At 42.5% G+C, this 24,170-nt stretch overlaps 1 protein-coding gene across 4 annotated transcripts in view; it reads left to right on the forward strand.

Annotated features, from left to right (window-relative positions):
- MAD1L1 (mitotic arrest deficient 1 like 1) overlaps nucleotides 1-24,170 on the forward strand; it is a 368,957-nt gene that overhangs the window by 92,790 nt on the left and 251,997 nt on the right. For all 4 annotated transcript variants that reach the window (XR_009963812.1, XM_062613593.1, XM_062613591.1 and 1 more), the window contains exon 11: nucleotides 21,317-21,461. Coding sequence is in view for 3 of the 4 variants with exons in the window: in XM_062613593.1 (XP_062469577.1) it covers nucleotides 21,317-21,461 (145 nt within the window). In the remaining variant the exon portion in view is untranslated. The remainder of the gene's footprint in view (nucleotides 1-21,316; nucleotides 21,462-24,170) is intronic.

The raw sequence follows: 24,170 nt of genomic DNA on the forward strand, positions 1-24,170 counted from the left end.
GGGATTCACTGGGGAGTCTCATGGAGGCAAGCGAAGACTGTTCAGGCGGCTGTATGGATTAGTTTATGTCTCTCTTCAGGGCTCTCTTCTGGTGAAAGACTTGTCATGGGATGTCAGTGAAAACAGGCATTGCAATTAGCTCTGTATAGATGGATTTGATGTTATTTAACACGATTGCTTATGACGTGTTTATAGAAGCTTGCAGAAGAAATGGAATAAATACTAGAAGTAGTTTGAATATTCAACACTGGTGCTCTGCCTTTTGGTGCTTTCATGGAGCAAACACCAGCGCGTTTGCTCTCATTGCTTCCTTGCTCTGGACCAGCACTTGGCAGAGCAGAAATGTGCAAAGTGCTAAAAGCATTATTTTCTTAACAACTTGTTTTAGAACCTAGTAGGAAGCTTCTTTCAGTTTTATTCAAACCAAATTGCAATCCTTTTCTTAGGGGATAAAAAAGCATTTTCAAAAAGACCCCTACCAGAAGCAAAAATAAAACCACAGAATCATGGAATGGTTTGGTTTGGAAAGGACCTTAATGCTCATCCAGTTCCAAACCCCTGCCATGGGCACAAACGCCTTCCACTAGGGCAGGTTGCTCCAAGCCCCATCCAACCTAGGCTTGAACACTGCCAGGGATGGGGCAGCCACAGCTTCTCTGGGCACCCTGTGCCAGCGCCTCAGCACCCTTACAGGGAAGAACTTCTTCCTAATGTCTTATCTCAATCTCCCCTCTGTCAGTTTAAAGCCATTCCCCCTTGTCCTGTCACTATCTGCCCTTCTTAAAAGCCCCTCTCCAGCTTTCTTGTCAACCCCTTTAGGCACTGGAAGCTGCTCTAAGGTCTCCCCTTAAGGAGCCTTCTCTTCTCCATGCTGGACAAGCCTAGCTCTCTCAGCCTGTCTCCAGAGTAGAGCTGCTCCACCCCTCAGAGCAGATTCGTGGCCTCCTCTGGACTTGCTCCAACAGGTCTTACCCAGTATTCTTTCCCAAGTTAACCACATGACACCCAGAAGGAAAACCTGGTACAGGTTTCTCATCTGCTTTGGAAATATCCATGTGTCCACGTAAGGTTTGCAAGAATTCACTGTGCTATAGTAAACGGTGGTTTGAACGTTCAGTGCAATGTAAATGTTGGGTTATACCTCAATTCTCTTTAATCCCAATGCAGTGATTTCATCCCATGTACTGTACCACAGGTGGGTGAAATGGACTATTTCACAAATCCAGTTTGAAAAAAAAATGGATGAACTTTTGGAAGCTGTGGTTTTCTTCTATAAACACTATTGGTAAACCACAAATAGTAAATCTAGCTGGGTTTCAGAAAGGAGCCTTTAATGACTTAGAATCGATAGAAATGTTTCCATACAATTTTATAAAGCCATGAAAACTGTTGTTTCATTAGAGTGTTCTGCCTTTAGAGAAACACTGATATTGGAACAGCAAGATCCTGAAAATGAGAACACAAACTGCCTTGGAATGAATTGATTATCATTGTCTAGATGGAGAGAAATATCAGAAAAGCACTAATGAAATCAGCTAGATTGGGCTTTTTAAATACTCCTGTATGAATTTTGTAACAAGTAATTACAGGCTTATGGATTTTTAAATCATTCTCAGGTTTTTAAATATGTATATATATATATAGATGCTATCAGTGAGTAATAGTTGGAGCTATGGAATCAATAGTCTCTAAATAGATTAATGAATTCAACTGAAATTGGGTGACTGTTAGACTGATGTAAGTGCTTGCAGGTAGACTACTCAATATAAGCTAATTTTGAGGTATTAAAAAGTCATAAAATTAGCCAGAGATGAGAAAATATTTACTCTTTTAGGCATATATACCAGGATAGCATGATATGGACAGTATAGTAGGTTTGGAAACGTTTATAGATCTGGGGCTTTGCTGTTTACTGCTTTTATTCCGTTTAAGAATAACTTTGAACAGCTCTAACATCAAAGAGAAGTCGCTTCCCAGGGTAACAGTGTGTCAGCTCAGGCAGTGTCCATGCACAGGATAACCTCCTTAAAATCCTTTGTCTTACGTGTGCCTTTAGCATTGCGTCCTGTTATTTGTGTTTTGTTTTCTTGCTTGCTTGCTTGCTTTTAATTATTTCATGTTTTTTAGTCTTCTAACAAGAATGATGGCCGTATACAGTCGTTCTGCGAGTTATCTTTCATATATAACCTCATCTTTATGTAGCGATTTAGAAAGGCTCTGAAGCACTTCCTAGCTGTTCCTACCTGACACTTGCACATAATGGAGTACTTCCAAACATTCTTTGGTTTGGAACATCACTTACAGCTGATACATCTGCTGTCTTAAAAGCATCACCAAGCAGTAGTCAATCCACAACTGGCAGTCAAGGGTGACATTGTTTATTGCTGTTCTTGGAATTAGATCTTCTGTGTATTCTTGCAAGCTTCTTCTGAATTTACAAAGGTGTATTGCAGTAAAATGACCAGATTCCTGCTTGAATTCCCTTAGAAACAGACCAGTTATTAATGTTTTCCCTCCCTCTGATGCTGAATTTGGGAAGAGGGTTTGCTGAAGGTTTCTGTGCAAAATTGACAGCGATCTCAGTCATGACAATTTAGTTTTGCATTACTTCCTATGAACAAGTCTACCCAGACTAATTCTGCACAGACGTTAGTGGAAGGATGTGCACAGTGGCACTGTTAACAAGCATCATCAGAGAGTCTGGTGCCTCCAGCCTTTGGGAATGGTGCACCTGTCAGTACTTCAATGGCACATCCCAAAGCAGCATTGCCTTAACGGAAGCTTTCCCCTTATTAACCATCCTACTTTGTCCGATTTATTGAGTGAGTTTGTTGTTGTGTTGTTTTTCTTCCTTTTTTCCTTTCTCTCAGATCCAACAGTGTGTTATTGCAGTATTTGAGTCCTGGTAAAGATGGATTCCCTATTTTCTGCAGAGGCCTTGCTTATCTTTGCATTATGCTGCTTTAAGAGAGCTTACACAACATACTGGTAAGGTTATTTATTATGCCTTGCCTAGGACTGTTGGCATTTCTTTATCCTTCAGTAAACTTTGTTTTCTGTATTGTTGTGTGAAATCTGGGGGAAAATCCTGCCCTTTATTCTGAGTCACAGGGTTCATTTCTGCTAAAATACCCGGAGTAACTAAAGTGGATGCGGCTTGTAAGTTCTCCTGGCCTTGACTGAATTGAGTGACAAAGAGCTGCCAAAATGTGGATTCTTGATCACATCTTTCTTCTTCTTCTCTTTCCGTATTCTTTCAGAAACATAAATAAGATAGAAAAATTCCCATTCTGACTTAAGATGCTCAGTGCTGAAGGTTACATCTGGGAGCATATATTGTAGGAGTGCTTCAGCAAGCAGTGATTGAACTCACGAGTCTCCCAATGTTATTCAGACCAGCCCCTTTTCCCCCTCCTTTCTTGTAATTCCAAAGATCTAATAGACTCTTGAATCAAGGGTGCAAAATTGTTTCTTCTTTTCCATTTAGATCTTCATCTTTCTTTAGATTTCTTTCTTCTAAGATATTTTCTCATCTATGTTCGTGTTATCATTTGCTCCCACAGGAGTGATTAGATTGTGCCAAAGCACAGAGAGCAGAGTTCTTGAAGCAATTGAATGAGGAAGACAACTTACAACAAGAAAAATGCCTTGGGACATGAATTGCTTTAATTAAAACCTTCAGGCAAAAGTTAGAAGTCTCAAAGTACATCTCATGTAAATAAGATGGTGGTTTCTTACTGCTTTTTGATGTTGTTTGATGTATATTACAGTCGAGCAAATCTGTTTTGCGGTAGTTATACACCTACCATATAAATCTGTATTTTTGTACTTTCCTACTGCCACGCAGATGTTAAGAAGCCTGTTTATGCACAAGAGTCAGATTCCCAAACGTGGTTTTCTGTGCATGAAAGCAACAATTGGAGGCTAAACACTGTTAAATTGACTGTTAAGAAGAAGTGATTGTACAGGAACTGGGAAAGCGGGAGGCTCTCTTGTGCACTGCAGGTGTAAACAGGTTTCTCTGAGACCTCTGGGGATTAGAAGTGTTGGAGAAGCCCCATCAGGGAGATCAGTTAGTATTTAAAAATATGCAAAAAGTTAATACTTGTTACTTTTCCAGCACTGTGCAGGATGAAACAGTACAGGTGTTCTGTTTTAATATCCATAAGTACTGTGTGTTTGTGTCTCTCTATACACACACACAGAAATCACAAAATGGTTTGGATTGGAAGGGACCTTAAGGTTGGAACCTCATCCAGTTCCAAACCCCTGCCACGGACAGGGACACCTTCCACTAGATCGTGTTGCTCCAAGCCCCGTCCATCCTGGCCTTGAACACTGCCAGGGATGGGGCAGCCACAGCTTCTCTGAGCAACCTGTGCCAGTGCCTCAGCACCCTCACAGGGAAGAGCTTCTTCCTTATGTGTAATCTAAATCTACACCCTTTCAGTTTAAAGCCATTCCCCCGTCTCCTGTCACTACCTGCCCTTATCAAAAGCCCCTCTCCAGATTCCTTGTCTGGAGATTCAGATTCAGACCCTTTAAGCGCTGGGAGCTGCTTTAAGGTGTCCCTGGAGCCTTCTCTTCTCCAGGTTGAACAAGCTGAGCCCTCTCTGCCTGTTTCCATAGCAGAGGTCCCTCTGAGTATCTTCATTGCCTCCTCTGGACACACTCTAGCAGTCCATAAATATACATATATTGCAGGTTTAGGAATTTTCTAAGTCTTCACTAGCAGTGAGATGCCAGGCTCTCTTGTGACAGTTTCCACTCAGTATCCCACTGATGCTGTGGTTCTTTGCTATGCCTCCAGTTGCATTGGAGAGCAGAATGCTGCTCTCCATCTCTTCTCTCCTCCCTGATTTTTCTCAAAGCACATTGCTGGATACTAAACATTAGGAATAATGGCAAAAATGCTTCATTATTAATAAGTTAACCTTGGCTGCATAGGGCTTGATTACTTGTGTCTGCCTTGTTGAGCTTGATGTGTGCTTTGCTTCCAGAGAAAAACAGAAAGGAAATTCTGCACAGAATAGCCGTGGGGTTCTCTTTATAAAATGTCTGCTTCTGCCTAAGTGGGCTGATAGTAGATTGGAAACATTTCATTGCTGCTGATGGCAAAGCTACTTCATACTTCACTGGAGATATCTGAACTCCATCAGGCCTTACTGCTAGGAGTCAGTATGGCTTGGTAGATGAATATCAAGACTAGAAATGAAATGAAATGAAATGAAATGAAATGAAATGAAATGAAATGAAATGAAAATAAAAGGCAAAATTTCAACCCTTCCTTTCAGGATTTTCTGCCCAGCAATGGAAGGCTTGTTCATCTTCTGCATTAACATCTTGCTTTTATCGAGAAGGCTACATCTGCCTTCCTTACAGAGTAAGAAACAGGTGACTACTTTTGCACTGTGTGGGATAAATGAAGTATAGTTTGGGTATCTTGCTGTAATGTGCGGGTTTAGGCCTTCCTGCCACCACGGTATTTTATATCTTCAACTGATATTCAACTGAGTGTCATTATTAGCACATAGACAAATTAAGCTTCTTTAGCTCCAGTGTAGTCTCATACCCATTAGCATCCCAGATATTTGCTTTGTGAATTTCCTTTGTCAAAACTCCTCGGTTGTCTTCTGCTGCCACAGAATCCTTCAATGGCTTTTCTTTGGCCATCTGGTGGTATTAATTGTGTGGTGGACCTCAGACAAGAATATCCTGCCCAGTTACATTACTGGCTACTAGTGTGGCAGCAAGTATTATTAGTAGGTATTGTTGTGTATTGGTTTGCATTTTCAAACTGCCTCTCATTGAAGACCATTAATGAGCCATGTAGTGATCAGCTTCTTTTTCAGCAGCTTCAGCAGAGATTGGTGAAAGCAAAGTCACAACAACCAGATAGATGTCCCAGAATAGGAGTCCAGGCCTGCTGGACTGGCGGTGTGATTTAAGGACAAGTTAGTGGCTGTGCTTGGTTTTGATTGTGCCTGTACTGCTTCTTTGTGGTGGAAGATCAGGTGTATTGAGGTTATGAACACTGGTGTGGTCTCTGTCTTGTGCATATTTAAGGTCATTGGTTTGTGGCTTTAACATAGTCTTTCCTTCTTGATGTAGACAAGCTAGGTTGCCAGGTTCTCCAGTCTTGTGAATCTTATGGCAGATGGAACATGGTGAGAAACACCCCTCTTCTTGCCTCTGGTGAGAAAGGGGTGTTTGCATAGAAGATTTGCTCAGTACCTAGCTGTGCTGTGTAAGCACAGAATCCTTCTATCAATTCATACAAGAACTAACCCTGCCTTTTTAAAGGTCATTTCTGTCTCAGTCAGCTCTTAAAGTTCAAGAGGAAATAAACTGCTTAGAGTTGGCATTTTTCAAGTCAAGTGTCAACTTTCCGAGCCCCCAAGCTAGTGAATGCGGAGGAAGGAGAGATTAATAAGTGAGCTGCTTGGTTGATACAGTGATAGTGCAGAAACGTTCCTTTTTTTCTTTCCTCTGTATGGGGCTTTGGAATGAAATGGAACATCATTGAAATATCTCACTTTCTCCTTTTCACTTTGCAATGCAAAAGTATCCAAAGCTCTTTAGAAGTGCTTCTTTTCTCATTAGTCCACTGACAGCAAGCAGAGAGTTTGTCAGCTCTGGTGAAGTAGGACACAAGGAACATTTTATGACAATGCCAATACCTAAAAGCTCCCTTAACCACAGAATCTTATTATCCAGTGAGAATAAAATGCACTTTCAGAAAGCAGCTGAAGGGTGAAGTCTCCGAGCAGGTGCTTGCTCTTAACTGCATTGATGCCTTTTCCCATGCAGGAGACAGTGGATCGATAAGGAAATAAACAGCAAGAATGGGCTTTATTAATCAGGTACAATGGAGGCAGCAGGGGAGATGATAATGGAAGAGAGGTGGCAATCAAAGGGCATGCTGAGCATAGAGCATCTATTGGCTGCCAAAGTGCCTGTATTGAATGTGGGAGATGTAGGCTCTGGAGGGACCGGCTCTGCTAATTGTGCTGTTGGGTGGCTCCACAGAGAGTGAGCTCTGCATCCCCTCCTGCGTTGTTTTTTTGGCAACTTTTTGCCTTGTGTGTTTGTTTTGTTGGTCCATATGAGCTCTCGTTGAAGGTTCTCAGCCTGAAACTTTCTTCTTTCCTTCATAAAGGAGTTTGTAAAACTAATCACAGCAGCAGCATTATCTTTCTTGCTTTGCTTTTCGCCCCAGCACAAACTATTCTTTAGTGATAAATCAGCCTCGCCAAGCATTTCTGCGTTTTCCAGCTGTATTTTCTTAACCTTCTTGTTTTGCTGGTACAGTTATGAATTCTTAATGTAGGAATGCTCTGCCTGCCCATCATACTGTGGGAAATGGTGGTGATAGTGTATTAAGGGCTGCATTTCCAAGTGGCTTTAAAATAGGAATAGTTTTCTGGTTTTCTCTATATGCAGGTGGCCACTTGCTGTGAAATCACACAGGGTGTTATTTTTTTTACGCCCCTTGGGTTTTTATGCAGTTCATGTTTGGTTTTTCTAGATACATAGTTAAAAGAAGAGCTCTTTGGAAAATTTGGGTCTTTGACAATTGTCCTTGGGAGCCCTTGTTATTGTCCCCTGGGATGCTGAAAATGAATATTGTGAGTCTGCTAACCAGAGAGAAGATCATAAGCAGATCTGTTCTTGCATGAGAAGTTGATTCACGGTCCTTTTAATTCCTATTCACATTCTGTCAGCAATACATGAAGAGAGGTGCTGTGAGGAGTCCTGGCTGCCAAGGTGAGGGTCAGCCCAATTGCTCTGGTCTGAAACATTGGCTGCTCCAGTCACCTCTTTTTATACCCATCAGACAGCACAGATTGTGCATTTCACCTTTCCCTTTACAGGCATTTGTGGGCCACCTGTGATCTGCAGCCACTTTTTATCTCCTTTTTGGGGCATGATCCTTTTTCATTGTCCTCTTCAAAGGCTGCACCTTTTGGATAGCAAAGTCAGGATCTAACTGGGGCTGTGTTGTGTGGTGGCTCTTGGCATGCAGCTCAGTGCTCAGGGCATGAAGCAGTTCTCTACAGAAATGACCTACCTGTTCCAAGCACCAAGAAAACCTCAGCTAAGGTATGTTCAAATACAATAGATGTGGGCTAAATCCTTACATATTAGGAGATTTCTGGCAGTTTTTGAATCCTTTTTTATTCATAGGAAGCTATGGTAGCAGAGACTGATCAGCTGGACCCTTCCTGCCTCAGGCAGCAGCTGACAAACTGCACCTGGGAGAACAGGATTTTCCTTTCCCAGTTACTAGTTTATGGTTTGGGAATTGAATATGACTCACAGATGGGAGAGAGAAAATAACAACACGGTCACCTAAAAAAATGCAACAAAAACGTGCACCTGAGTAAAGCTGAAGCTGGGTGAGATCTGTTGGTGTGCATTAAAAATAAGCAAAGCCTCTTCTTTAACTCTATTCTCCACATTTGCCATCAAATAAAAAATCAGCCTAAGCGAATGAATCCATTCCAGAGGCTTTGGGAAAGTCTCATAAAGGAGCAAATACACAGTGATACTTCTCACGCTTTCCTCAGTTTGAAGCTTAAGGATTTCTTGAGCTGAAGGTGATAGCTTTTGTATTTAATAGCCCATGATTAATTTTCCTCCGTTAATTTGCTTAGCTCCTCTATTGGAAGAGGCAGGGAACAATTGCTCCTTCACCTCCTGCCACTCATGATTTTGCAGAGTCACGATTGTTTTTGTTCCTCTCAGACTGCTGTGGCAGAACATATTGCAGTTAAACATGTGATTTTCTGCATCACATCAGTTATTCCTAGTTACTGAACACTGACCAGAGCAGCAGTTGACAGGGGCATGAGAGTTTGGGTGGTAAAGATTTATCAGGGCTGGTCTTCATTATTCTCCATGAAATGGAGAGGGGAGAAATGAGGCCAGCATGGTCAAGTGCCTACTAAAAGGCAGAATGGGAGGGAGAATGATTTCTGTATTAGAAATGCGTGCCAAAATCACCATGGGCTGGGAGCTGGGAAACAAGTAGATGAAGCAGAACTGATCCCCGTGTGCCTGGAGGGTCTGACAAATGCCATCCCTTCCTGGGAATGACACAACACTTGGTATTGCTTTGCACTGCTGGAAGCACTGTTTGCAAATAGTACTGACAGCACGCAAAGTAGTTCTCTAATTGAGCGTTTATTTTGTTATGGAGGGACTCCCACAAAGGTGAATTTTGGCTGTGCTGCTTCCACATCCCAGTAAAGAGAGAGGTGAAGAGTTGAATCAACCACTGTGTCCAGAATGGTCCCATAGCGATTGCGAAGGAATAGTTGTGGAGCAGTGCTTATACTATAAGTTAAGGACTTTTCAGCTTCTCATGCTGCCCTGCTGGAAGCGACAGAGCTGGGACAGCTGCCCTCAACTGGCCAAAGGGACATTCCAGTCCATATGGCTTCATGCTCAGCATATAAACTAGGGGCAAAGCTGGTGGGGACAGTGCTTGGGAACAGGCTGGGCTTTGGTCACCTGGTGGTGAGCAACTGGTTTTCATTTGCATCACTTATTTTTCTTGGGTTTTATTTCTCTCTCTTTTTGTCATTTTCATTACATTATTATTGATTATTACTATCATTATTTATTATTATTATTATAGTGGTTTTATCTCAACCTATGAGTTTTCTCACTTTTACCCTTCTAATTCCCTCCCCATCTCACTGGAGGAGTGTGAGCGAGTGGCTGTGTGGGACTTAGTTGCTGGCTGGGATTTAACTGCGACAGCGCTGACTTATGGTACTGCAGGAACTCTTCACACTGTACCTGTTGAATCCAGGCTGGACTGCTATCCCTTCCCTCCAACATTTCAGTGTTGGCAGATGGAGCTTTTTGATGTGTGATTTGTGATACCAACTGGCTGAAACCAAATTACATCGAACAAAGCTGTTCTTTTATGAGTAGTACAGAAACAAAATGACTTGGTTGCCATGTCTTTTAAATTCATTTCCCTAGCACAACTTCACCCTAAAATAAAGCAGCCGACCCTCTGCTCATTTTGTGATTTTGAAACCTGGAAGTGCTGCAGAGAGGCTGTTGACATGTCTACCCGACTGGTTTCTGTATAAAGTAATTACAAAAAGATTGCATAGCATGTAGTATTGTTTTATTAAACATTTAAAAACATTGGTGCAGGAAAATTGAGGTAACAGGGCTATAAACATGGTTGTTCTGGCAGTTCTCCTTCCACAGTGACAGCTTTATTCCTCCTGCCTTATATTGGTTTAAGGATTCTTTGAGCTAATTTGGGGGATAGAAATTAGAACAAAGTAGGTCTCTGTGCCCTGCAGGTAAGTCCTAACAGCGTCAACAGTCCAGTGGATTTCAGGGAGATAACAAGGAAAACAAACATCCACAGTATGTTTTAGGAATAAGGTTAGCAGGATTTCATTGGTAAGTCTGATCTGGGCATATCCTTTTCCTGGGGGGCAAATCACTGCTTGGAAACAGTCTGAGCAAGCAGTTTGCCTCTGCTCAGCTGCCCAGCTGTATCTGCTGAGCGGAGTGAGAGCAAACGGTTGTACAGTATCTCTTGGGCTTATGGAATGGGAGTGCAGAGCCGCTGCAAAAGGAATGACAGGTATTCATGGTGTGATGGTATAGCTTGGAAAGATCCAGTCTCTTTAGTCTCATTATCTTGACACCAGATGGCTGGAGATCAGCTTTTCTCTATGTGGATGTATGTGAGAATGAAAAGTAATTTAACTGGGATGAAGCTTACTCCACGCTGGCTGTTTTGGGGCAGTTTCAGCTAACTCTGTTCTTTTTGCTTATTCTTGTTCTTAGATATGTGTTCTTGGTTTTGTGTTTTTTTTTTCAGTTTTAAAATAATATTTGCCCCATATGGAAAATAGGTACTTGGAAGGCTACATCAGGTTTGCAAGGTGGAGTTCTCAGAGGGTAGGAAATGCCAGAATTCAAGGCAACTGACACATCCTTAGTCTGGTTTCCTACACCATGCAGGATTCCTGTTCCACTTGGCTGAGATAGTGCATTATGTTGACTTAATGAGCAGCTATTCATGTTTTTCTACAGAAAAAAAATAGCAATTCTCACGCTAGTCCTTTATACCAGATACAAGCCAAGGAGAAAGTGTAGCCTTACATTGGGAATGCTGTTCTGGAATATTTAGAAGTTGTTCTTTCAGAACACTTTGCATTACCCAAAGCTTCATATGTTCTGAGCAGCTGCTGTTGATTTCATTACCAAGCAGTAGTGTCAGTGCCCAGGACCTGAGCTCAGCTGAAGGACTGCCAAATGACTAAGCACCAAGGACTACCTTTGAAAAGTTCTTGCCATCAGCCAGGAGCTTTGGCATAGGCAAGAATTGGAACCAGGTTTCATTTGGGAGACTTTCAGTTGCCTTAATTTGAGACCATTCTCTTTAAGCAGTTTCTGTGCTTCATTGCTCTTCCAAATTATGCAGCAAATGAGGCAGAGATACTGCGGAAAACAGCGAATCCTGGTTTGTTATTAGGGCATGGGAGAAAAGATAACACATTGCCATGTTATATTGTTTATGCATAAAGGCACTGTGGCACTTGGTTACAGGTTATGTTATTTGGTCATGAGATTTTTAAGACCTTTGCAGTCTTAATACGCATCCATGTTTTGGATGTAATGACTAGCAGGTCTGTTACAATGCTGTGCTTAATATGGCTCGGATCATGGTAGACTGCTTTGGTGTAAGTGGAGTCAAAGCAGGTGGGAGGCAGATATGAAATTAAGTGAAACTGGTGTTTTTGAGAAAGAAAAGCCAAGAGCAGCAGTCTGGAGTGCTTGTCATCGATAGCTACGTGATTTTTCAGCTACTCCTTTACTTTTATCTGTGCCCATGTCCCATGGGTCAATGCAACAGGTATCCATTACAAATTCTCCTCCAAGTCTCCAGTGTGAACCTAGCCAGGTTTTCATCACATAACCTGGAAGGGTTTTCACACACAAAAGCCTGATGCAGAAATGCTGAACCATAGCTTTGAGTTTTAGTGAGAATTATGGGGTGTGTGTGTGTGTGGGTGTGTGTGTGTCCATCACTGAATTGTTCTGCAGGAAATACTTTAGACAGTTGTTCATTGAGGTAGTCTGGGATCCAGACATTAAAAAAAGGAATGTGACTGAACAGTTATAAACAACACTCATCTCAGTACTCATTTCACTGTGGAGTACAGTTAATGCACACTGGAAATGAACTCTTGTTGGAAAAGGTAATTTGAAGCAGCTCCACAGAACCTTCCCGAAGCTGTAATGTGTCAGGAGTCTGTGAGGGCTCACTTGCTGTATTGCAGTGGAGGGTTTAACGTTTTGTTTTCCTCATCTAAACACTTTGACCCTCTTTATTTGATTAAGATAAGCTATTCTCTCACTGTCAAAAGCCTGGGATTTCAGTGGATCTGTTTGCTGACAAGTTGGTTCAGCACAGCCATTCTCCTACTCAGTTCTTTCCCCACCTCAAGCAGATTTTCCCTTTTTCACTCCTCTTTATCAGCCCTTTATCCTTTACAGCTCCTCAGCTCTCACACTGCCTATTCCCAGATGACTCCTCTCTCATCAGAAGTGTTGGTTTGAATGTATAACTGAGATTGGAAATATTCTTAGTTTCCTGTGATGTTCCTCTCACCGGCTGCCTGTGCTGTATTGCTGTGCTTCCCTGCTGCAGAGTTGGCCTGTGACCTGACACCTTGCTGGGAGGGAGAATACCTACCAAATTTAGAGCATTTACAGGAAATTCTTTACGATGCATATAATAATGGTTTGGGTTAAGTGATGCCTTCACCTCGCTTCCCACTTCTGACTGTGCAACAAATTGAAGCCCTTGACGTGGAGTTGGGGGTGAGTGGGGAAGGATGGAGGTAGAGGCTTAATCTCTATAAAGTGAAGGAGAAGCAGAAAAACACCAGGACAAAAAGAGTGAGAAGTTTTGACTTTCTTCCTCATACTTAAGCACGTCCGTGCGTTCATCCAGCCCGCAAGTGTGATTATAGATTGGTAACTGATGGGACCAACTGCATTATTCATTATGGTTCAGATTGAAATGAAATCATCGAGGGCAATTTTCTGTCTCACACTTCAAGGTCAGATGAGAGTATTTATTCTTCCCTCTCTGTTTATGTGTGAATGCAAATTGAATTTAGTGATTCAAATTGATGAAATGTTAGAAATCTAAAACCCATCAGAGCTGACACGAAGAGAAATTACTGGGTAGAGCTGGCCAGTGACTTCACCATCCCATGTATAGGCCTCTGCTTTGATTAGTAATTATTTCAGGCTTTGAGTTTTCTCGTTCCCAGTTTTGTTTCAGTTGTCATTTTTGTTTTCAAAGAAGAAAAAAAGTGTAATAACACTTTGAAGCATTTAGAATTTGAATTAGATGCTGTAAATAAAGCCAGCTGCAGGGAGATGCTTGGATCCTGGCTGGAGGAAAGAAAGGTTTCCTTTCAAAATTCTTCCTTGGGGTTGTGTTTTGGGGGGGTATTGTTGGTTTTGGTTTGTTTTCCTCACCCAGTGACAGTTCCTTTCCCCAGTATTTTGCTTTCTCTCATTGCATTGAATGTCCCAAGCTGGTGAGGGGGTGATGGGGAAGGGAGCAGCCATTTGCTGTCTCTTGGTGCTGAAGCTCCATATGTTTCCTTACTGATGTGCCCTTCCTCACCAGCTCATGGTGTGAGGACATCACAGACTAGGAGCCTGGCTGTCTTGAGGAAATGATTGGACTGGAGATACTCTGTTCCTAACTCCTTGTAATCATTCTGAACATTAGTCAACATCTTGACTCAGTTTGGTGTACTCATCTCTGGTCAGGAGGCATTGCTGTAGGGTGCATCCTGTTCTCTGCAGTGCTGGAAAGACACTTTTAACTTGTACAAGGGGATTATTCTTATCTCAGAGTGGGTGTGGAAAATCCTTATCAGTGAATGCTCTTTAAAAATAGGCAGCCCTCCATAATTGCCAAATGCCACACACAAAATTATGATACAGAGATGGATGATGCATGCTGTGCAGGCTAGGGGCTCTGGTGATAGAGGACTCTTGGTTTTAACTCATGCTTTTTAATTACTTGCATTTATTAACAACATTTAGTATTTGTTTCACTACCAAGCACTGCAAAGGGAATCAGTTTGCTCAGGATGTAAGTGTGGCTGCCTTGCTTTTGATTCAGAACAAGAGCCATGAGCATTTGGACATACCAAAGGCCCTTAATAGATTTGCCTACATAAGCTGTTGTAAAACACTTTGTGCATTCGACTATCAGCTTGATTTCTCCTGTACCCAGGTTTACTGAAGAGAGCAGCATTGTCAAGGTGGTAACCATACAAGCAATGTGGCCTTAGTGGTTTTTAAATATCAGTGCAAGTATTCACCAAATAAATGCCTTTAATAGTAGCTTGAGGCTTATGAACAGATCAGGTTTGGAGTCTTTGATACAGGACATTTATAGAATCCCAGACTGGTTTGAGGTTGGAAGGGACCTTAAAGCTCATCCAGTTCCAATCCCCTGCCATGGGCAGGGACACATTCCATTAGAGCAAGTTGCTCCAAGCCCCTGTGTCCAACCTGGCCTTGAACACTGCCAGGGATGGGGCAGCCACAGCTTCTCTGGGCACCCTGTGCCAGCGCCTCAACATCCTTACAGGGAAGAACTTCTGCCTAATGTCTCATCTCAATCTCCCCTCTGGCAGGTTAAAGCCATTCCCCCTTGTCCTGTCCCTACAGGCCCTTGTAGAAACCCCTCTCCGGGTTTCTTGTAGCTCCTTTAGGCACTGGAGCTGCAATAAGGTCTCCCCTTATGGAGCCTTCTCTTCTCCATGCTGGACCAGCCCAGCTCTCTCAGCCTGGCTCCAGAGCAGAGCTGCTTCAGCCTCTGGAGCATCTTTGTGATCCTGCTCTGAACTCACTCCAATAGCTTCACGTCCCTCTTTTGTTGTTGCCCCAGAGCTGGATTCAGGACTGCAGGGGGGGGGTCTCATGAGAGCAGAGTAGAGGGGGAGAATCCCCTCCCTCGACCTGCTGCTGCTACGCCTGTGGTTATCTCTCCCTCAAAATATTTTGCATTCCAGCATTCAGTGATGGATGTGTTTGACAAACTTCATGTTTCACATTAAAACCAAACCAAACCACGGAAGATTCATTTAGTAAGGTGTTGCTTTCATCCTCATCTGGATGGTGGATGTGGAACGCATGTTTATTAGCATGACGCTAAATCTTGCATCGAGTGGCTGATTAAGTCTCTGTTCAGCTAGAGCCCCACTGGCCCTTGCATTTTGGCAGCATTCCTGTGGGGTGTTGTGGTCAGCAGAGCCGCCTGTGTTGCAGCAACCGAGTTGACCCCTGTAATGAACAGAAGCAGAGGGTGCCTGATGTGAATTTCTTTCAGTAAATCCTAACTCCTGCCAGTCAATTACTGCTTGTACCAGGGCTGGGACTTCACATTTGTGTTATTTCTCTTCTGTAACTGTTTGCTTTGAAGGAACTGCCTTTCTCAGCTTCATATTTATGCTGCTGGTTAGGGAGTAAAATTAAATACTGTCTGAACGATAAAACATATTGTCAGCGTACCAATAAAGCTCCAAACATCTGTCTGCTGCTTACCCATTTCATCTGTCCGCACTAGCAAAATAGTTCTCTTTATGTTGTTCCATCCTTATAAATTTGCTATGATTCGAGTCTTCCCTGTATGCAGAGCAGCAGTGTGATGTGTGAACTGCTTGCTTTTGAATGATTTGTGAGGTATGGAAGGCGGATGATGGTGAGTTCTATAAAAGGTCTTTGAGAAAATACAAACTGTGAAACAGGAGAAAGTTTGCAGATGTTTGCTAAAGACTTGGGAGAAATAAATAGCAAGGAGAAAGCTTGTTTTCCTACCAACTCCCTGTAGGCTGTTGTGTGTAGTATTTTCTGTAGCAGTATTTTATGTGGCTCTCTATGGGGCACAGTTAAAGCTTTAAATAAAAGATATCCCATGTGATAACTTCCACTAAATATGTTGATATTTTGTATCGTTGCTGCTTCTGAATGTAATAGGCAAATAGCAGATAACATGGCAACAGCTTCTGCAGTTCCCACTTGTGCCATTGCAGCAGCAGTGCAGTGCTTGAGAGCAGGGAAGGATGCTGCTGCTTCAGTGTATTCACGTTTCATAGAATAGAATCCCAGACTGGCTTGGGTTGGAAGGGACCTTAAAGCTCATCCAGTTCCAACCCCCTGCCATGGGCATGGACACCTTCCAGTAGAGCAGCTTGCTCCAAGCCCCGTCCAACCCGGCCTTGAACACTGCCAGGGATGGGGCAGCCACAGTTTCTCTGGGCGCTCTGTGCCAGCGCCTCAACACCCTCACAGGGAAGAACTTCTGCCTAAGAGCTCATCTCAATCTCCCCTCTGTCAGTTTAAAGCCATTCCCCCTTGTCCTGTCGCTACAGGCCCTTGTGAAAAACGCCCTCTTCAGATTTCTCCTATGCCCCTTTTAGGTATTGGATGGTTGCTCCAAGCCTGGAGCGTTCTCTGCTCTGTGTGAAGAAGGGAGGCAGAGTCAGATACCAAACAATCTTATTTAATAAAAGTTATCACCCAGACCTTTGGCTTTGGAGCTGACATACTCGTAGCACTAAAATAATCTCCTCCTTCCTGATGTTTGTTTTCCTAGTTTACCTGCCTCAAATGTGTGACTTCAGGCAGCTTTGTTCTGCAGCTCCCATCAGTCTTTCAGCAGCATTTTATAATGGATCCATTTTATTTTTGGTCCTTTTTAAGAAAAGATGGAAATTTTTGTGTTTTGCCAAGCTCCACCTTTTCTGTCCTGTGGCCTGTCCCTTTGTAAGTCAGATCAGTTTTGTCATCTTCTCCCTTCTGCTTTTCCTTTTTGATTCCCATCCCACACAGTGGTGGCTCCTGTCGAGGCCGGTTAGGCAGAGGCTGAAAGGAGAAGAAGTCTGTGCCAGGAACTGGAGGGTGGAAGGAGCCTTTGGAGAGGGCAGAGACAGGGATATTCTGCTGCTGCCCACTGGACCATATGAAGATGTGCCGGAGTTGCCCTGTTGCTACTTACACCTTCCTGTTGGCTTATAAATCCTGGAGGAGAAGAACCAGAATACAGAATAACATGTTTGTTCTCCAGTGTGGTTTGTGTCTTGGGTGTGTGCTGTCTGTAAATGTGAAGGTATGTTGAGAAGGCTGCAAGCTGTCAAGCCTCAGGAATGGGTTTGCTTTCTTCATCCCAATGTCTTGCTAGAAAACAATTTCCTTTGCTCCTTTTTGCCTCATTAGCTTGTGTGCTAACCTTTTTATTTTGGACTCTGTCATGAAGATGTTGATAGCTCCAGCACGTCTCTCTTTGCTGTTATGTCTGCGTGATAACACTGCGTTGTGTTTTCCCTCTTTACACCTTCAATGTTCTTCCTGTCCACGCTCCCTGGATTTCAGTGCTTTCTCTTTGATGCGATCCTTGTTTCTGACAGTTGCCCCTGGTATGTGCAAGTGTCTCATCTTCTCCTGGGTTGCAGCATGACCCAGACAGTCTTGTTCTTCTAATTGTCTCTGTGCTGCTGTGGGCCTCTCGTTTTCATCTCCGGTTGATACACAGACTGGTTCTGGCATCCTGTGTGCTTCCCCTGTTATTTTTCAGTCTCTCTGAGGTGGTAACTTGACTGTTGAAAGGATGGAATGATTAAGATAATGTTTTATGGATCACTGGGGGGAAAAAAACCCGAAACCCTATCAGCTGCTTTTGTAATTTCTGAAGGAGATTATTAAAATGTATCTCATGGCTTCAGTATTCTCTCTCTGCAGTCATTGTTCTCAGCCTTTCAAAGAACATTCTGGAAAATGAAGTTTTATCATTAAGATTACATTAAAGTGGATTACAGAAAGGAAGAGCAAAGTGTGAAGAGTCTCAGCGGCTCAGAACAGAAAGATGTTGGCATCTCATTCTCAGGGATGGGGAACGAGGAACATTAATAGGCTGATAAACAGAAATGACTTTTTCTCTTGAAGGTTTAAAAGGTTTACTTTGAACTTGCAGAGATTTAAAAAGTGCCACTTCTCTGAGCTTAGGGTGGATGGAGAACTTTGGGCCTACTCCCTTTTTATTTAACACTTGTTTGGAGGGAGCAGTTCCTTTGGAAAAGCCATAGATGTCATCACTGGGGAAGAAGAGGGCCCGCATCTCACCTGAACCTGTTTGCTGCTGGGCACCTGCTTTCCCATTCTGGTTTGTGTTAATAGGGAATGTAACTTTCTGTTTGGGTTTTTTCTTACATAGCCAGTGTATGTGGTGTTTGGTGCAGTTTCTGAACGAATTACCAATCTCTCCTAAGAGAGAAAGAAAGGATCTCAATATGTGGAGAGTCATAAGGAAGTTGAATTTCACGCTTCCCGTAGCAAGGGAGCCTATGCTAACAGAGTCAGTTCAGAGGGTCTGAGTGTTGTCTCTGCTTTCATAGACATCTCTGGCATTTAAACTTCATGTACATTAACATCACATTTGATGTGAGGCTGAAATATCTACAGATGGTGATGTTCTTTCCAAACACCATGCAATGGCTGAGGAAATTGCCCATTTGTCTGTCTTTGCTCAACTTTTCTCATGTTTTAAAATAGTCATTTCCCAAACTGGTTTCAGAGGTGTGTATCTGAGTATTTTTCATTATTTCAAGATGAAACCTAGCACCTATCTCATTTTTCTTTATGAATGTCAACTCAGTCATCATCCATCATCATTTACAGAAATAGGGCACAATATTGGGAGATTGGGGGAAAAAAGATTTCTCTATTGTCCTATCAAATCTTTTGCAATAATCAAATGTGAGAGTCTGCCTGTTTTGTAGTACTTAATCTTATGTTTGCGTTTCTTCTTCTTCTGTTCTGACTTTAATCAGGACTAAGTTTATTTGATAGAGCAAATAATGTTTGCAGTAGGGTTTCTGTAGCGGGATTTAATTTGTTATAACACAGTTGATGAGGTTTTTGTACTTGTATTTACCCTGTGCATAGAAAAGATTGAGCAAACCTTAATGACTGTTAAGACAGTAGCTGGGGTTACCTGCTCTCAGCCACCCGTTCTGCCCTGCATTGGAGGTTGACCTGCTGCAAACTTGATAGGCTGGCACTTAGCCATGAGCACTGTCTTAGTACAAGCTTAGCAAAGTCTGGTTTAATACAAACCCTGTGGAAAGGAGGGTAAGTGCTTTAAGCCTAGGATTTTGAGAGGCACGGTGCAGTGAATCTTCCCATTACATATTAAGGTGTTGCCCAAATTGTGTCCATCAACTGTAAGTTACTGTCAGCCTAAATTGCCCTTGGAGGGGTGTTTAAGGTGTAGGATGCTGTACTGTGAACTGAGGGACCAAGGTGTGAGCATGGGTTGGTTTGCTATACAGAAGGATGGGCTGCAGAGCAAGCAATTTAGCAGCTGCAACTTCTGAATGATGTGTGGTTTGTTCACTGCAAGTGATCACTTCCTGAGTGATGCATATGTGCTTGTAACATTTGACATCTTGGCTGTACCACCAAATTTTGTCCCGTATTTCAGAGATGCCAGGGCTCAGCCTGCTCGTGGTCATTTTTTGGGTGTTGGCTTCTAGGATAGCTTTTAATATGGATTTATTTAGTGGAATCTGATAAGAATTGATTCTCTGCTTTATCCTGTGGAATTCTTGCATTGCTCAATCAGAGAAAGACGAATGTTTCTAGCAAGTATCCATGAGACTAAGCTTGAGATACTTGCTGAGAGTAGGATGGGAAAGGAACGTCCAGTGCAGGTCTGGTGCCACTTCATGTTCCATTACCATAGATACGACTCTTGAGCACAGGTTCCCTTTTTAACTGATTAATTAAAACAGAGCCAAGGAAGTAATGGTGCCCTGGTAATGAAATTATCCATTTTCAAATGCAGATTTGAAGCCCTCTTGATGAACTTTCTCACCTGAATGCAACAACGAAGAGACTATTTCATAGTCCCTGATTATTAAATTGGTCTGTGAATGGTTCCAAATCAAACTGGAGCTTTAAACAGGCTCCTAATTCATCCAGTGTTTTAAAATGCATATTTTTCTTCAAGGGGGGTGGGATTTCGAGGTATGAATTCCTACATAAATTTCCCAAGAAGTATGATCTGGTGACCTGGCAGTGCAGGATGTACTTGATTTATGCTGAGAGTGTCTTTTAAAGCAGAGTTCCCTTTTGGATCTATCTCCACAGTACCTTACAATGGTGCTAGTTTATGTAAAAGCATTTGGACTTATTTTCTTTTAATTGTAATGAAAAGAATACCCCTCTGAAGCACTCAGCAATTTTCCAGTCTTGTTTTTAGCATCAGAGCAACAAAGATCTGTTACTGAGTAAGGTAAAGATGTTGCTTTTGATCTTTCTCACTTGCTTGAGGGTTTTTGACTCGTGTGCAATGCTTTTCTTCATGTCCTGCTCCCACTTTAAATACTTAAAGGTAGCGCAGGCTTGGTTGAACTTGTCCTGCTAAACTTATGATGAATCAATGCTTAACAATCCCTAGAATGATTTCACTCTTACTTTGGTATTGATCAAGTGCTTTGCTAGCATCTTTGATCTGTGAGGAGCTGCTTGGTGCATGCCTTGGAGCAGCTCCATGAGTGTTGCAGCAGCAGACCAAGTGTCTGAAGGGCACACATGAAGAACACCTCCAGGAATACATGGATAATTGTGCATCACCACATCATGCTGCACAGAGGGCTGGGAAGAGGAGGGACCAAGCTCTTCTGCCTTAGTTGAGTCATGCCCACATTGCAAAAGAAGTGCTAATCACTAGGCCTCAGAAGGCATTTCTCTTCCAATAGAGGTTGCTGGCAAGCGCAGTGTGCAGGTGGTGGCTATAGTTACTTGCTGAGTATTGTCTATCTGTCAAAGCAGATCATATTAAACCTCAGTTTTACTTCTACTTCGTTAGGAAAAGATTAAAAGATACAGTAGGACCCAAGACTGTGCCTTATTTGTTGGAAATGAGGCATCTTCTCAAAGGCAAACGGGCTGATTTTGAAAGAGATCTGGAATTACTTAAATGCTTTGTATATGTGAGGTTCCAGTAATTGTCTTGTGTTGAACAAGAAGGCTGTCACTGGGATGGTTTTTCTCTCCTATCTTTTTCTAAGAACAGCTGATAATGAGACTGCAGCTACTCAGTTTCCAGTGGCACAGCCATGAGATGAAATGGCACCAGCACCAGTGTCCTGGTATCATGGTGATGTTTCTCCTCTCATTTGTCTGACTAAGAGGCAGCGCTGAAGGTCTCACATGTCTGTATTATCTTTCTTAGTGCCCGAATACTAGAGAAGGCCCGGGTACAGCTACAGGAGGACATAATACGGATTCAGAGCCAGCTCTTGGAGGAGAAGAAGAAACGCGAGCAGCACGAAACACTGGTCAGGCGGCTGCAGAAACGTGTGCTGCTGCTCACCAAGGTGAGTTCCTGGCTAATGCTTGGAAAAGCCTTTCCTTCTTTCTTTACCCTAGGTGCAGTTCTCTCTCTTTCTTCTTTGCTCACCTCCATAACTGGTACTACAAAGTTGCCATGGGGTCTTTGCGTAGTGAGGAAGAGACATGAAACTTGCGTTTAGGACTGCGTTAGAATAAAAGTGCTAGTACATCCTAAGGCTCTGCTAGAGTTCCCCCGTCTGGGCTCATGCTGTGGTGGTGACACGGGACTTTGTCTGAGGCTTGGCATTTATGTGACGGCAGAGAATGGACTTAAATTGTCACTAGAGTGCTTTGAGCTGCTGAAGGGAATTTCTAATGGCTTTGGCTGCATCACCTCCTTTCCTAAAGAGAACAAAACGACGACACCTTGTCAACTCTTCCTGTGGAAAAACAATTTACCGAGTGTATGAGATTCGCCTTCCTCTTACACTGAAAGTCTGTTGGAATGTAATGGTGGTCACTAGACCAGTAAATTGAAAATGCGTTCTGAGGTTCTTTCTATAGGATATATCAAAGAAGTCTGCATTATCCTGTATCAGCTGTGCCGTCGTGATGAAATCCTGTGCAATAATTTTGAAGTCTGTAGAGCATTAAAAATTTTATATTCAATTCTGAGACTGCTCTTTCCCCAAAGGGAATAATAATTCTCTCTAGTTGGAATGATGGTTACTTCACTTCCCAAGAATACTCCTTCCAAAACTTCACTCTCCCTGATGTTACAAAGCTGCTCACCTCAATAAGCTTATGCATGTGCATAAGGTCAGACTCAAGCAGTTAGAGCACATGAGAGGGTATATCTGAGCAAGAGAGGAAGGAGCTGTTCTGTTGCTTGTACTTCAGGCTTTAAATTTCCAGTGTTAACTAAAGCATTTTGATCCATTTTAATTGGGCTGTACCTAATTCTGTGTAATTCCATGTCATTGCTGAGTCAAAGAAGCTGTGCTATATGATGTGGTAAGCAGGGCTTCTTGAAGCATGAAACAAATGCTTTACAAGAGGATATTCTATTAGATCTTCTGGCTGCAGAATTTGGTGCCATGGAGTGAGGAGAAAGAAATGACAGCGGTTCTTTCTGCTTCACACTGAGGTAGGCACTGCAGTAAGGGCTGAATGGACCAAACTCTCTCCATGCAAACAGAAAAGGCATCTCTTCTCCACAGTCTCTATAATACCCCCAGCAGCAGACAGCCCTCCGTGGTGTTCTAGTTTGGTACTGCCGTGGCTGGATATGACAGAGGTAGGTACAGAACCCAGTAAAAATCCTTCCTTTACAACCTTCTCAGCTCTCTGACATTGTGCTGGGCTGCTCAGCCCTGGAGGAAGTTTCTCAGATGGTTTCTAAAATATTCCCTTTGTTAACTTATTTCCAGCCCTCAGCATGTTTTGTCATAGAATATAAAATATCATTACTTTCCTTTAAGTACTGGACTGAAAGACAGCAGTACTTTGTCAGGTAACGGATTGTACCCTCATTTATTGAAAGACAGAGCTTTTGCTTTGTTTGCTGTCCTTCCCCTGAAGAGTTGGAAAGGTCCTTCATCAGACCATGGCAAATGAACTTGTGTTTTGACAGTGGAAGTTTTCACTGTGCTCAATGATTCCTCAACTGACCTGTTCTAAAACAAGAAAGACTTTGCTGTTCTCTGAACATTTATATTCCATCCAGGGAATGCGAGGGGTCCTTTGTGAACAAGTACACGCATTATGGCACTTGGGCAATCTCTCCCTGGCACTGTTTCTTCCACTGGTTGCTCTTCTCATGCAAAATCAGAAGAAGGAATTTGATTTAATTAAAAAAAGTCTGATATTGTGATTTCAAATGAGCTTGAGCAAATATATTGCCTGTCAAAAATAATTATTTCACATTGAAAGCATAGCACCTAGAATGGTATTTAATCATCTCATTAGTGGCATCAGTGGTACTGTGCGCTTCTATGTAATTTGAGAATGGAAGAGATGAACTCTCTCTGTTGAATCTTTGTCTTGTTAAATAGGACTGTGAAAATCTAATTTGGGGGAGACTATTATATATATGATTGAATTGATACTGCTTTTGATAGTGTGATTTTTGCATTTGTGTATTTTTGACCCTCTTCTAGGGCAGTGAATCTGTTTCTATATACTGAGTAAGTGAGGACTGAAAGGCATGAGATACGTTCAACAGTGTAAGTTTAACGCAGTGACAGCTATCCTCCTTTCTTTGGGCTCAGATTGTAACGTGGAAGTCTCAGGCCTTGAATATGTTTTAAAAGATCCATAGAAAATGATAAACTGTTCAGCATTTGGTAAAAGCAGTACCCAGTATTTCAGTAGTGAGCACACTCTTCAGGAGGTCCTTGCTTTACCAGCCTGATTCCTCCTCAGGCTTACTTGTATAGCTTTTATTTCTTTTTCCTCAAGATTCAAGCAATACTGTTTGGCTTTTACAGATTGCTTGTCTCACTTCATCGAATCATTGAATGGTTTGGGTTGGAAGGGACCTTAAAGCTCATCCAGTTCCAATCCCCCAGCCCAGTCCATTTTCTACTTGCCACAGTCTGGCTTGGTTGCTCTCACTTTTCCATTTCAGTGCACTTAGCTTCTCTGTCCATTGCTTGCTTCCTCACCTCGTTTGCTTCTTTTGGGCTTTCTTGACCTTACTTGGGCCTTTCCAGCTGGTTTACTGTTTGGAATGGGCACAATTGTCAATCTAG

Source organism: Pezoporus occidentalis, unplaced genomic scaffold (genome assembly GCF_034315485.1).
Source record: "Pezoporus occidentalis ecotype Australia unplaced genomic scaffold, CSIRO_AGI_Poc_V1 ctg169, whole genome shotgun sequence".
NCBI lineage: Eukaryota > Metazoa > Chordata > Aves > Psittaciformes > Psittacidae > Pezoporus > Pezoporus occidentalis.